Below are 15,037 nucleotides of genomic sequence, written 5' to 3'. Positions count from 1 at the left end.
GTTTTACATACCATAAATTCCTGTAGAAATACACGGGAACGCCTGCAAGACAAAAACCAAGATGTAAATTAGAATTTTATTTTATTTTTGCCTCAGAATCACTTATTACACAGAATCATTTAGAATGAGGAAACCACAAACTGCCTCGTGTAAAGAAATCCCTACCTCTAAGTTGGCAGGGCCTGATGGAATGCCCTCCAGAATGCTGAGAGAACTAGTTCAGGAGATCAGAAAGCTGCTCACAATTTTCTTTGTGAACTCAATGGAGAACAGATAAGGTCCTGCAGCACTTTGGACAACGCTAAACATATAGTGCCTTGCCAAATGTGAAAAGAGGGAGGACCCAGGGATTTTTTAAAAAACAACAGCAACAACAATAAAAGCGACTTACATAATGTAGACGCTACAATGTGATCAATCTGCAAGCATCTAGAGGAAACTGGGATGACCACCTGAAGACAGCATAGATTTGTTCAGAACAAAGAAGAAAGTACTCTCTTTCTTTGATAGGGTAATACATTTAAAGGTAAAGGTAAAGGTACCCCTGTCCATACGGGCCAGTCGTTTATAAAAGCACTACAATTGTACCTTGGAAGTCAAACGGAATCCGTTCTGGAAGTCCATTTGACTTCCAAAGCGTTCAGAAACCAAAGCGCAGCTTCTGATTGGCTGAAGGAAAGTCCTGCAGCCAATTGCAAGCTGCAGATCGTTGGGCGTTCGGCTTCCAAAAATAGTTCGCAAACTGGAACACTCACTTTTGAGTTTGCAGTGTTCAGGAGCCAAAACGTTTGAAAACTAAGCTGTTCAAAAACCAAGGTACGACTGTGCAACATTTTACTGACAAAACATAGCCACGAAAGGATTTTCAGGACCCTTTAGAAGCACATGGTACAGAGCTGCATTTGACTTATAGCATTATTCTCACAATCCAAACTGCCTTGCAGGTATCTGCAGGTCTTCCATATTAGGCCAAACCTTTGCTCCTATCTCACCAGCGAAACTCCGGATTGGACAAGGCAGGACTCTGAACTACTCTTCACATCTGACCTTGCTGCAAACGCATAAACATGAAATGTTGTGCTAATGGATACCTTAAGTATGCATTAGCACAGCAATCATCTTTGTTTTTGCAAATTGATTCTCACTTTTCCCCAAAAAACCAGCTGCATTAACTACAGCAAAACATGTCTCTCCTGTATCAGTCTCTACAGCCACAGCAGGCACTGTGACCTTCCAACAGCTTGACCTCATCCCCCAAAGGTGCACTTCTTCAACGTCTCCCAAGACAGACAGATGACAACCAACTCAAACAGTAGAATAAAAGAGGTCTCACTGAGAGCAACTGTCCTTAATATTCATGACACACTCATTCTCCAAGTGTGTGTTCTTATGTAGCTAAAATGACACCAGCTATACACCAGATGGAGGCGAGCAGGAAACCCTGAGTTTGGAAGAATGATACAAAAAAACCCATTTAAAAACTAAGGAGACTGAGCATGTTCGGTTGCCATGGAGTACATGACTGATGGTGGGAGGAAAGAGAAAACTGGGGAAAGTGGAGTGGAAATTAATGGAATATCTCGGATGAAGACATGGCTGGCTGGCATTATGAAAAGGAGCACTCCACACTGCAATGTTTCGTCACAGATTCCATTTGTTAACAAAATGGGGGGGGGACATATAATGAAGCAGATTTCTGGAGGTATCTACTCTGATATAAATTATTTGGGTGTAGGAAGTGGAAAGTACAAAACTACAGAGGCACAACTGAAAGATACATATAGCAAACTCCTCACAGCACAGCATATTCATATTTCTCAAAGAAATGTTCTTGAGGCAGTAGAACAAAGTATCAAATAAAGGAATTCTTTACACAGAAAAAGATTAGAGACTATACAGATTGAAGTTCAACAATCTGAAGGCAAGTAATATTTTGTTTGAACCTCGTTGCAAAAACTGTGGAATTTCAGATTCTATTGGGCGCTGTATTTTCAGAACAACAGGAAACGAACACAGTGCAATTGCAATGGTGAATACAGTACAGGAAGCATGACAGTGAGAGAAAGTTGAAGGAACAAGGTATTCTTATTCCTAGAAAACAAATTAAGGGACAATATGGTAACAATTTTCTAAAAAGTAAAAGGCTGTCATTATAGGAAATGGAGAAAAATGGTTCAGCTGCTCTGGAGGACAGGGCAATCGGCTTGAAGTGCCAGAAGTTACATTTAAGTTGAATATTATGAAATACATCAAAAGCAGTTGCTGAATTGACTTCATTGGATTTTTCTTTTTTTAAAAGCAAAACACACACACAAAAACACACACACAATCTGATGTTTCCATTTCAAATATCACTGGGTGTCAAAGAATGGTAGTAAAATATGCAGAGAATTGAGAGGTTTATTTCTTTATTTTTCACTTTTTTTAAAAAAATAAAATATTGAATTGCTTCTGCTCTCCGGCCGAGGTGGCTGCCAACATCAAGAAGAAAAACAATGCAACAACAAAATACCTATCAAGAAGTCATAGAGCAAATATCATTTGAACAAACAGGCTTAGAGAAGTGGACGGGGAAAGCCTGTTAACAGGGAAATAGCCCTGCACACTGGCATTGAGAATTGTATTGGTGGTGCCAGGCTTCATGGAGAGCAAGAATTGGTGGGGCAGAAGGGGGAAAAGAGGAGAGGAGAAAGCAGAAGGCCAAAGGAAATGTTTTAACTCTGCACTAGCACTGTATAGATTTTGGGATGTTGGCTGTTTTTATAGTGTCAATACCAGCTTTACTCCCAAGATAAAAAAACCGGGTTGTTGAGACTGAGGCATGGGGGGACAGTTATCTCCTCCACCACACATGTGGTTAATGTAATGTGTAGTTTGGTTCAACGGTGCCTTTATCCCCATGCTGCAATGTCTCTTCAGAGCATAGCTGTCAACTTGCAGATTTGGAAATAAGGGATCAGCAGTCTCACCTGTCCCGGGGACAGTCTATGGGATATCTAACAATCCGAAATAGCATCGGGAAGCAGCGGGAAACGGCGCTGGAATAAGGGGATTTCCTGCAAAAAAAGGGAAGGTTGACAGCTATGCTTCTGAGGCCTAAAATCTAACACACTCTCCTCACCTAGCCTTGCATTGCTTGGAGAATGGCTCATAAGCAGCTAGCACACAGTGGGTTGGATCCAAACTAAGCCTCTGCAAGTAGAAATGCTCCTTCTGTTCATGGAAGGCTTCTGGTCTGTTGGCCAGATTGTGCTGGCATAAGGGGGAAGGGGTCCCTCCTTCCCCTGTGGACTTCCCTATGCCACGGCTGTGGAAGGACCCAGCACTCTGGAGCAGACTAGTGGGGCAGAAACTGCAGCAGGAAGAGGGAGAATCAGCGAAGTCTCCCCTCCACACACACATTCCATTGTCAGGAGCATCCCTAAGTGGTGCCAGAAGTCTGGATCAGAGCCTCTGGTTAGTGCAGTCAGTAGAGCATGAGACTCTTAATCTCAGAGTCGTGGGTTCAAATCCCACATTGGGGGAAAGTTGGACTAGATTATACTTGTGGTCCATTCCAACTCTATGATGTCAGAAATATAGGCTCATAGCTGAACAATTTGCATCAGGTTTTTTTTAGACTACAATACCCATCCAATGAAGTGAAAAAGCAAACTACCAAGGCCTGGTGCATAGCCAGGAATAATATAATACAGGACAGACCTAGAAGGGACAGAACACCATTCATTGCCATATACATTTTCCAGCTAAAGCCACCCACCAACATATAATCAAGGATCTACAGCCTATCTGGGCAATAAGCCTTCCCTCTCGCAGACAGGCAACAGAGACACAAACACAGAAATCAGACCCTGACACAAAATCCAATGACAACTCTATTCCCACCTCTACTCTAGCAACACCATTACATTAATAATGCTGGCCACAAAGCCGATAGTCCATCACCTGCTCATCTCCAAATGTGATCTGGCCAGCAATTCCCTCCCGCATTCTACACAGAATTTCTTCTTGCAAAAGAATAAATGTGCACGAATCTGATATCAGAAATGGCAATACTTAGAAATCAATAGGAGACTATTTCAACCTACCAAGTTATCCAGTTATTGATCTTAAGATGGCCATCCTGGGAAAAATGGAACTGGAAAGACAAACTCTAGCTTGAAACTGCTGAACTGAAAAGTTCACTGCTAGTCATTTGGGACTAAATAGAGACACTGGAGTTTTGTCCTACTACATGTGCTAATTAACTCCGCAATGCCAAAATGATCATTCACTCACCAATTACTTTTGCTGTGAAGCGCATAGCTGTCAAATGTCCCTTATTTGAAGGGACTGTCCCTTATTCCAGCGCCATATCCCGCTGCTGTCCCTTATTGATGGATGTCCCTTAAATGTCCCTTAAATGATGTCCCTTAAATTTCAAAGGAAGCAGCTCCTCTCCCTCCCTCCCTGCCGGCCAGGGAGGAGGGAGGCTCCAACTGTGTTGCTTGGCTGCGTTGCTCACCCAATAAGAAGTCTAAGAATGACTGGGGGGTGGAGCTTGCATGCCTTGTGTGTGGCTAGTTAATGTAAGCTGAGGAGGTTTTCGAATGCTGGACGCCATTTTGTTGCACGTGCTGCTGCAAACTTTGCAGTGCAAAGCCAGGCCGGGGAGCCATCTTAAGTTGAGGCTGCATAGGCCTTGTGGTGCATGTGATTCAGATTCTATTCAGTTGAACCTCTGGTTACAAAGTTGGTTGGACAGTGTTCTCGAAGCTACCAGCATGAGTTTGACCAGACTGCAGGAGGACAGGAAGATTGGAGTGCCTGGAACAGGTGAGGCTGCAGGTCCCTTATTTTGGCTGCTGGTCCCTTATTTTCAAGGCTGCTGGCCCCTTATTTTCAAATCTGTAAATTGACAGCTATGGTGAAGCGTCATTTTGCATACATTTATCTTCTAACTGAATTGTTACAGGCTATACTTCTGCATTCCACTGATCATTAACTCCAATCTTTACATCCTCCCTCCTCTTTACATATATGACAACGGTGCATTATACTTCATATATCTAACTGAAATTTTACTTCTATTGATTTTTATTTTAAAGTGTACATCAAAAACAGTACAAAAAACAAACAAGAGAGAGAGAGACCTATCTCCTGCCCCAGTTCACACATAAACATATCTGTGTACATAGGCATACAGATAATTTTGTTAGGTTGTCAGTAAGGGAAAAGTAGGTGCCTAGAGAAGTGAAATTCCATGGTCTCAAAGTTCAGGACAGCAGTACTGCTAAGGCAATATCAGGCCATTTCTGTTTTCCTTCCTTTTAGGAGGCAGAAAGACATAAGAGAGTAGCAAAAACCAGGCAGTATGTCCAAGGGCAAGCATATGCTGTCAGCAGCGAGCAACCTTGTTCTACTACATTAGCAAAGCTAATAAACAGGAACCAAACTGATTTAAATTTGTCCTTTTTCTACCCATAGGCAACCCTCAACTTTTATGTTATTCCCCCCCCCCCAAAAAAGAGCAACCTGCCATACTCTATGATACTACAGATCTAATGTCAGCCTGTAAAAAAAGCCTTCCAATTACAGGCTATGATGGTCCTTACAGCTGCCAGGAAGTAACCCAGCAATTCTTCATATTTCAGTTCTAAATCTAAACCTACAGGTTTAGGTTTAGCAGTTTCCCAGTGATGTGATGGACATTCCCACAAGTGTACACACGTGCTAACAAATTGGCACCCTCCCCAACATGCAGGAAATGTTCTAGCAGTGGCGTAGCGTGGGGGTGCAGGGGGGGCCAGCCGCACCGGGCGCAACATCTGGGGGGGGGCGCTCGCACTCTCAGCTCTCTGCCCCTACCTGGCTCACTCACTCTCTCTCACTGCAGTGCTGGCTGTGCGAATCCGAGCCGAGCCGCCGGGTCGCCGCCCACTGTGGAGGGGGGGTGCCAGGCGTGCGGTGCGGAGAGAGAGCGAGGGACTATCTGGGGGAGGGACAGTGCAGCGGCCACCCAGCGCAGCGCTGAGCGCGGGAGAGAACCACACCAGACCAGACCAGGCAGCAGCAAGAAGAAGTTGGCAGCGGCGGAGGGTAGGGGTTAGGGGGCGCAAATTACTTGCCTTGCCCCAGGTTAGGGGGCGCAAATTACTTGCCTTGCCCCGGGTGCTGACAACCCACGCTACGGCACTGTGTTCTAGGAGAGCACCGTGGCAACTCGCAAGTCCAATTTGTTGTCACATGAATTAAAGCAAATTTAAAAATAGGTGCAACCAAATCATGTGTTTACAGAAAGGTTTCAGCAGGCATCTGAAATAGTCCAGGGAAGCTGCCTGCCTACTGTCTATGGGCGGAAAGTTCCACAGCGCAAGTGCTGCCATGGTAAAGGAATAAGGCCTCACAAAAGTAGGAAAAACAATGTTGTGGCACTTGTAAAAGTTTTACCAGAAGATGAAATGTTATTTGCTCAAATGAAATTAATGGACTTAGAGACAATAGCATACAAGTACATTCAAGCCTTTTCCCCCATGCTGTGGACTCAATGTAAATCCCACATCCCAGGGTAGAAGCTCAACAGTGATGCAAATGGAAGCTTTCCTCCTGTGGTCGAAAGCAGCCTCAGTGTTGTGGTGGAAAGATTCAATTCCCTTCCCATGCGTCCCAGTGCTAATCAGATCCCCACAACTACTATTTAAACTTTTAAAGGTAGCCACTTTAGCTGCATGCAATTAATGTCATATCTGGTTTGGCTCTTACCATTCTCCTGTGCTTCTGCCACAAGGTGAATATACCTGTAATGCGGAACTGACTGTGTGTAGGGCTCACTCTCCCCTTCTTTGACCTGCTCCTATAGCAGGGCAAAGACTTGTCAAATTAATTTGCTTGTTTCAAAAAGTTTCACATGCTCCATGGCTTTGAGTCTAGGAGGGTTCGTCTGTATAGCTGGTTTCAGTTGACAACACTGAACACAAGTAATCACTGGAGACCCCGCAAACCAATTGTTCTGTCAGCCACTCCTGTAATGAAGCTGCAAACTCACAGGGTACAGCCAGTTTCAGTAAACCACAAACATTCTGCTTCAAATTCTGACGCAGGTTGCTTTAACCATACAGAGAAGGGTCTGTGAACCAGCTTACTGCTGCAAAGTGTGCACAGAGGACATTTAAGAAACACTTTCCCATTTGAAGACAGGACAGAGCTCTTGGGACAGGCATGTGGAGTTTGCCTCCTCACCACTCACTGCAGTGTGCTTCCCAAAAAACCTCCTCCAACGTTCCAGGAAAAGATTCAGTTGGTGGAAGACACAAGATTTACCCACTTTGGAAGAATGGCAGATGAAGCTGGTGGACTATATGGAACTAGCAGAAATGACTGGCAGAATCCGAGACCAGGGAGAAGAGTCGGTGGAAGAAGACTGGAAGAAATTTAAAGATTACCTACAGAAATATTGTAAAATTAGGTAATGAATGTTAGAATGATGTTGGATAGAAATTAAGTGGTTTTCAGCTGTAATGCTTTAAGGGAATATGAAAAAAGGGTTATAAATAGGTAAAAATTTAATGCTATTATTTTTAAGATCAAGATTAGGATAATTAAAGAGGGTAAGGATTTGCTGATCCAACAGATGGAAGTGGAATACAAAAAAGGGAGGTATGAGGAGGTCCGGGAAACAAGCTAAAGGAAAATAAGTAATGGAAAATCTGTGTGATTTTTAAACTATTTTTACTTTGTATTTTTGTTATTTTTTTGTTTATTTTTGTTGTTGTTATACTTTAAAAAATCTCAATAAATATCTTACAACAACAACAAAAAAGAGATTCAGTTGGGATCAAGGAATGATACAAGTAGAATATACTAGATAAGCCCCAAGGCCCTAGCTATGCCAGACATCTTAGTAAAAACCAAACACAGCACTATCAGAAACCTCTAAGAAGGTTATAGGATTCTTCCATCCAGATGTAGATGGCCACCAGGATAGGTAAGAATTCTAGGAAGGTTAGATCACATGTGATCCCTTCCTCTTTCCAGTGACCAGGAGCACCAGCAATCCCTGAAATACACCCCAAATCCCACTGCCAGAAGCATCTGAATGGACCTGGAAGTCATGGTGGGTGGTCAACAGTTCCTGCCAAAAGGGAAACCCAGTGTAGGACTTGAGGGATGCTAGCCACCCCATGAGGTCTCTAGTCAACCACAGGTGATTGTGATCCAGTGCACCAGCAGTAAGCTGGGCCTGACTACCGCAAAATGCCTGCCCTAGAGACACCACATGACAAGCGAAGTAAAAATGGAAATCGAAGAAAACTGAGACGGCAGCTTGGGCAGGCTAGCTTACCAGTGCACATGCAATTTGTAGGCAAAGTGAGAACACAATAGTCTATTTGAGCATTCAGTATATTTGCATGATGGCAACCATATGTATGAGAATTTTGGCAAGACCCATGTCTGCAGCATGTCACCTGCTGCCTTTATAGCACTCCACAACTCCAAGAGCAAACTTCTACCGCATTCATGGGGGCACCTCGGGTAATTTAGAACCCTGCATAATCACAAGCACAGATCGACACAAGCATAGATCACCATAGATTGGAACAAGCACATCTTCCAACAACTTCTCTAATTTCTGAGCAAAATAAGCACTTGGAAATAAAAGAGGAGGCTGCTAACTTGATCGAATCCAGGGGTTTTTTCCTCGTTCCTGTGATGTAGGACAACTTTGCTTTTAGTACTTTCAGTGGATACACTGTGACATCAACATGGAAAGAAAGAAAGAAAAGCACACACATATGCCAGACCTTTTCTTAATCGGAGACATTTTTCTAGAACTTCTCCCTTAGAGAAAAAAGACATAGCTTGACAAATGTTCACAGGACAGGTTTTTAAGTAATGCCCCGCTTTATGGAGAGAGGTGGAATTTCAAAAACTAAGTAACAACTGGAGAAAATGTAGTGACCCATGTCCTCAAAGGTCAGAGTAGATGATCCTGAAGATCCTTTGGGACACTAAAGCCTATGGTGTTTATTCTTCAAGGCATGCCTTCTCCATTTGCTGTGCTATTCTATTTCAGTTCCTCTCTTTGTCTCTCTACCACCCCCAGATTGTCTTTTATAGAAGGGTAGCTTTTAACTACTTCTTAACCTACCTTGCGGCCATACCACAATAATCTTGCTTTCTTTTTCTGCCACACATCTGAATAATACTTCTGACTGGAGGTATTAAAAGCTGCCTAAATTTCAAGCTATTTTTGAACACCAGGAAGGACATTATCACTGGCCGTATCTCAAATTAACTTGGGGCTCTTAGCTCACTCCCTCATAGAGAGATGATTACAGCATAAGACCGGCTTATATAATTTTGCAAAATATGACACAGCTGTTATTCACTGCTCAGGGGAGACCCATGGCTAAGAAAGCATGTAGACCCAATTTCCTTCTTCTCCTAGGGAAGCAATTTAGTCTAGATGCCAGGCTAAAATTATTGGCAGGGCAATAATGTGGAATTCACACAGCGGATGTTGACACAGTGCAATATCTAGCTTATGCATAAGTCTTAAGTCTCCAGAACACCCACGTTTTTAGCTCTTTCCTGTGCATAATAATAGATTCAGTCTGAGTAAAAATTTGGTCTCAGTGAAAAAATGGCTAACACCTATCATCAGGCGTTAAATGATCCTTGTCTCAAAAGATGTTAGAAGTGTCAATCACCAGACAACATGCAATAGTTCTGCTCTCAAAATTTATGTTTAATTTAGTTTAGAGCTGGTGGAAAGCACAATTGACAACTCTGGATTTTTCTTCTTCTGCAGAACTGCTCTTTCCAAGGAAAATAAATGAGTAATTGTAGTTTTACACACCCTTTATATACCCTTTCCCTCATCTTGAATCGGCACTTTGAGAGAATACCTTGACTAGAAACTATGAAAGTGGCTAATACAATCTGAGCAGACTTAAAACGCCAGTGTTGCTACAAAGACCAGTACTCAATGATAAATAAAGCAAATATTTTCATGTCACATACAAATGATGGCTAGTAGCTATGCATAAACTCCATTCTAGGAAGGGCCTATCGCTTAGTGACTGAGCATTTGCTTTGAATACACAAGGCTCCATGTTCAGTCTCCAGGAAATTCCAGTTAAAAGTATCGGAGTTGAGAAAGATCACTGTCTGAGAAGTTGGGCAGCTCCTGCCTTTCAAAACAGCCAGTTCACAACTATATGTACTTACCAATCATTTGACGCAGTATAAGACAGTTTCATCAACTCTATCTAAGCTGGTGATTCTAAAACAACTGAAACACAATTGAGTGGCTAGATTTGTTTAGTTACAGGTAGGTAGTCGTGTTGGTCTGCCATAAAGGTAAAGGTAAAGGGACTCTTGAGCGTCCCATGGACTGCAAGAAGTTCATACCTATCCATTCTTAAGGAAATCAGCCCTGAGTGCTCACTGGAAGGACAGATCGTGAAGCTGAGGCTCCAATACTTTGGCCACCTCGTGAGAAGAGAAGACTCCCTGGAAAATACCCTGATGTTGGGAAAGATGGCGGGCACAAGGAGAAGGGAATGACAGAGGACGAGATGGGTGGATAGTGTTCTCAAAGCTACCAGCATGAGTTTGACCAAACTGCAGGAGGCAGTGGAAGACAGGAGTGCCTGGTGTGCTCTGGTCCATGGGGTCACGAAGAGTCGGACACGACTAAACAACTAAACAACAATAACAAAAAGGGACCCCTGACCATGAGGTCCAGTCATGACCAACTCTGGGGTCTGCCATAGTCGAAACAAAATTTAAAAAATCCTTCCAGTAGCACCTTAGAGACCAAGTAAGTTAGCTATTGGTATGAGCTTTCGTGTGCATGCACACTTCTTCAGATACAATGAAACAGAAGTCACCAGACCCTTATATATAGTGAGATGGTGATTACTAGTGGTGTTCTGTTATTTTCTTTATGTCTTATTGCCAAAAAATATATTCAGAAATAGACTGGAAAGAGAAGTTGCTGAATTGCAACTTATTACCAAACTTAAAACCATGGAGAGACCTGGTCTGAATAGAGACATCGGATTCTTATCTCATTATACATGATAAAGCTATTTTTAGCCATCTCACCCCTTGCTTTTTACTGTAAGACCAACTGCAGTCATTAACAGTCGTCAACAGGTTTACCACACCTATCAGCCAATCACCCATTCCCACCACCCTTCTGAGAAATACCCCTTTCCACCCTCCCACTATATATAAGGGTCTGGTGACTTCTGTTTCAGTGTATCTGAAGAAGTGTGCATTCACATGAAAGCTCATACAAATAACTAACTTAGCTGGTGGTGCTGTGGGTTAAACCACAGAGCCTAGGACTTGCTGATCAGAAGGTCGGCGGTTCGAATCCCCGCAATGGGGTGAGCTCCCGTTGCTCGGTCCCTGTTCCTGCCAACCTAGCAGTTCGATAGCACGTCAAAGTGCAAGTAGATAAATAGGTACCATTCTGGCGGGAAGGTAAACGGCATTTCCATGCGCTGCTCTGGATCGCCAGAAGCGGCTTAGTCATGCTGGCCACATGACCCGGAAGCTGTACGCCAGCTCCCTCGGCCAATAAAGCGAGATGAGTGCCGCAACCCCAGAGTCGGCCACGACTGGACCTAATGGTCATTGTTCCCTTTACCTTTAAGGTGCTACTGGAAGGAATTTTTTTATTTAATTTGTTTAATCATGGAGCTGGAGAGCGCAATATTGCTCAGTTATTACACACACACACACACACACACACACACACACACACACACACACACTGTTTGATATCTAAAGCCAAAGCATCTCCAACAGATGAATGCTCAGCTCAAAACTTCCAGGGAGAGAGAGAGCTACACTCCTCAGTTGGTTTCATTGTTTAGCTACATCAAGACCTTTTCCCCTAATGTTCAACCATAATCTACCTTCCCATAATTTAAGTCCTTTATATCTAGCTCTGCCCTCTGGCGCAGCAGGGAATAAGCAATTGGGTGGGACACACTGGCAGTCCTTCCATCTGCGTCAATATTATGCTTTCTCTCTTGTAGCTCAGCTTAATACACACAGTAACAGTGAGTGATCATTTTGTTCATCTCTTTCACGGATGTCGTGTCTATGTGGGTATGTGTGTACATGGAAGTTATATCCACAAAGGGAGCAATCATAGTCCACTCACCAAACAAGAAAAGAAAGAGAAAGAACATCACATTATGCCTACATAAATTCTTAGAGATAGCTTGTGGAACTTGCCTGAAGCAACCATCCTAATTTGCACAACTCTACAACAGATTCCGCTTCACCTTTTAAGAGCACCTCCTCAGGTCTTTGCTAAACGTTCACAAAGATAAATAGAAATATGACTCCCAGATAAATATTTGCAGATCTTGATACCACAAAGGTCTTCCATTTCCATAATGCTTTGATTATTTATACAACAGCAGAAGCAGAGCTGCTGAAAGAAGTCCTCCCAGGAGGTTAAAAGGGCCAGAGGTATATATTCAATCATTTATTATTCAAACAGATTTAATGGAGACTTTCCCCCTATTTTTTTGGAAAAAAGAATTCTGCTAAAAGGAGCAAAGGGGAAAACTGAAAATGTATTTTGCTTTATTTCATCTAGCACTGTTGAACAGACAAGAGTGAGGCTCAAAGGCAGAAACAAGAACATCAGCTACTAAAAGGAGTAAAGGAGAATTATATGTTTACAAAATGTAATTTCAGCGACTTTCCCAAAGGATTGTTAAGCTATGCAGACTGTTTTTTGCTGAATTGATCCCAATGAGGGAAATTACAGCAAAAAAGACAACTGGATATTTCCTGATAGAATGTAGCAATGCAGAACATTAAAAGGCTTGCTAACATACAACTAACTCCAATCCCCAAGCCATGTTGAATGTCCTCCATGATGTGGGCATATTGTTTTTCCTTAGAAAACAAATTTCCTGCACATTTATAGAGACAAATCAAGGAAGAAGCAATGCTTCTGGGAAATCACAGAACTTGGGAACAGTGCCTCATAGAAATCCTAGTCCAAGCTAGCGTCAGAGCTGCATCTCTTATGACAGCTATTACTGATTCCAACCCCATAGAATCAGGGCTCAAAGCAGTAAGGAAATAGCATTTCCAAGTCTGCTTCTCACCAATTACAAAATCAGTGGGAAGCAATTTAAGCCTGACCCAATTCTCAGATTTGGGTTCTACACAATGGGGTAAGTGTGCATTTAATGGAAGCCCAAAATGGTGGTGGTGGGGAGCTGAATCATCAACATCTAGGATAAGTGTTATTGTATTCATTAAGTGAAGAGATGGGCCGAAGTGCATGCAATCTAATGTACGATGTAGTTTACCAAAAGAGAGAGAGACACAGCCTTTTAAATTTGCAAGGCTGGGGGCAAGGCCTCCCCCCACCCACCCTCTCTTTTTAATTGATGTGAGTTGCTGTGGTTTTCATTGTCTGAGCTAACAAATAGTAAAACCACACCACATAAAATCTATGCTCCATGGATCTGTTTCAGAGCAGAAATGCTAGCAAAATGCTGTTCTACTAGAAAATGTGAGATGGGACTCCTCTGAATTATTCTCTGTAAACAGAAGTGTTATATTTACAACTGCATGCTATTGTCTTGTTTGTTTTATGATATGTGCAGGTAGTAATTACAGACTGAAGGGAGATGTAAGGAGAGAGGCAAGCTGATCTTTATGCTGCATATCTCACACAAACTCTTCCCCAAGAATAGTTGCGCCAAGAAGCAGGCAGCAGGCAGTATTAATGCTTGACCATGCATGGACACTGCTGAACAGCTTACAAAAGGGAATATGCTGTACCTGACTGCGAGTCTCTCTTTCACCCACCTATCTCTACCACCTCAAAAATGTGGAAGAGTATCTTGCTGGATTTCAGTTACCAGCACATCAAAGATTCCATGAGAAAAGAGAGAGAACAAAATAGAACTTCGCTGACCTGTAATTTTTGTATTACTGTGATCTATGGTGAGTGACTGAAATGTGTATTTTTCTTTGGGGAAGGTTAAGGACACAATGGAATGTCTTGAAAGAATATATGGCGATGACAGGTCTGGGGATGAAGAAGGCTGAGAAGTGTCAAAGCAGATTTCGGACAATAAATGCCTTGCTTTTGCAAAATAAATGATGAGCACAAGCTACTGTTCCACCAAGGTGGATACTGTCTAATGTATCTGCCTGTGCACGTATTCACCCTGCCTAGTTTCGGATTTTCCTGTTAAGACATTTGTTTTGTTACTATTCTTTATTTGGAAAGTTCAGAAAGGCTTGCATGAGTCTTCCAGACCTTGCCCATGCAAGTGCAGGATCAGGTCCACACTTGCTGAGATTCAGCACTGCTACCACATCACATGCCCCCTGACCAACTACTAGTCCCCAACAGTAAGATCTATGAAGACTCATCCTCAATTGCTGACCCACATTAGAATTCAGGTTTTCAGTGTAGCTTTCTTGTTGTTTTGCCTCTCTTCCCAGGCCCAAACAAGGTGGCAAATCCATGTCATTTCTCTCTCTCTCTCTCTCTCTCTCTCTCACACACACACACACACACACACATCTAAAGCATGAGCAGGATGTGATTTAAAGAGCCAAAGGGATGCGTGAAGATGCTAAACCCCCTCACCCTGCCCACTGTTCCTTCCACCATCCCTCCCCCCAAGATGCGTTCCTCTCAGCCAGACTCAGTTTTGATATCTGAGCCTGGTGGGGTTATGGTGGGAGCAGGGAGGAAAAAGTTAAATGATGGGGTGAGTGAGCATTCCATTCCTCCAAAACCCCACACACTTTAGATATGACTGGAGCAGCCCCAGCTTTGAAGACATGGGATTGCCACCATCATGTGTCATTTTGGTTTCATAGGCCTTTTCCTGTATCCCATTCCTGTAGCAAGTCTTGTTTACTGTGCTTGGCTTTCTTCCTACCCAATACATCTAATTAAAACATAATTCCCAGAACAAGAAGAAAGATACAGGTGGAATCTATACACATTTTTTTAAAAAAAAACAAAAAACACTGTGAAAATGCTTTT

General features: G+C 42.8%; 1 protein-coding gene across 5 annotated transcripts in view; it reads right to left on the bottom strand.

The window, feature by feature from the left end:
- Positions 1-15,037, bottom strand: part of MACROD2 (mono-ADP ribosylhydrolase 2) — a 996,145-nt gene that overhangs the window by 403,789 nt on the left and 577,319 nt on the right. For all 5 annotated transcript variants that reach the window (XM_081189152.1, XM_081189150.1, XM_081189149.1 and 2 more), the window contains exon 7: positions 12-42. In XM_081189152.1, the coding sequence (XP_081045278.1) occupies positions 12-42 (31 nt within the window). The remainder of the gene's footprint in view (positions 1-11; positions 43-15,037) is intronic.

The sequence above is a fragment of the Podarcis bocagei genome, assembly GCF_964188305.1.
Source record: "Podarcis bocagei genome assembly, chromosome: 3".
Taxonomy (NCBI): domain Eukaryota; kingdom Metazoa; phylum Chordata; class Lepidosauria; order Squamata; family Lacertidae; genus Podarcis; species Podarcis bocagei.
The sequence above is the reverse complement of the archived record's forward strand: the minus strand, read 5'-3'. Positions and strand labels throughout refer to the sequence as shown.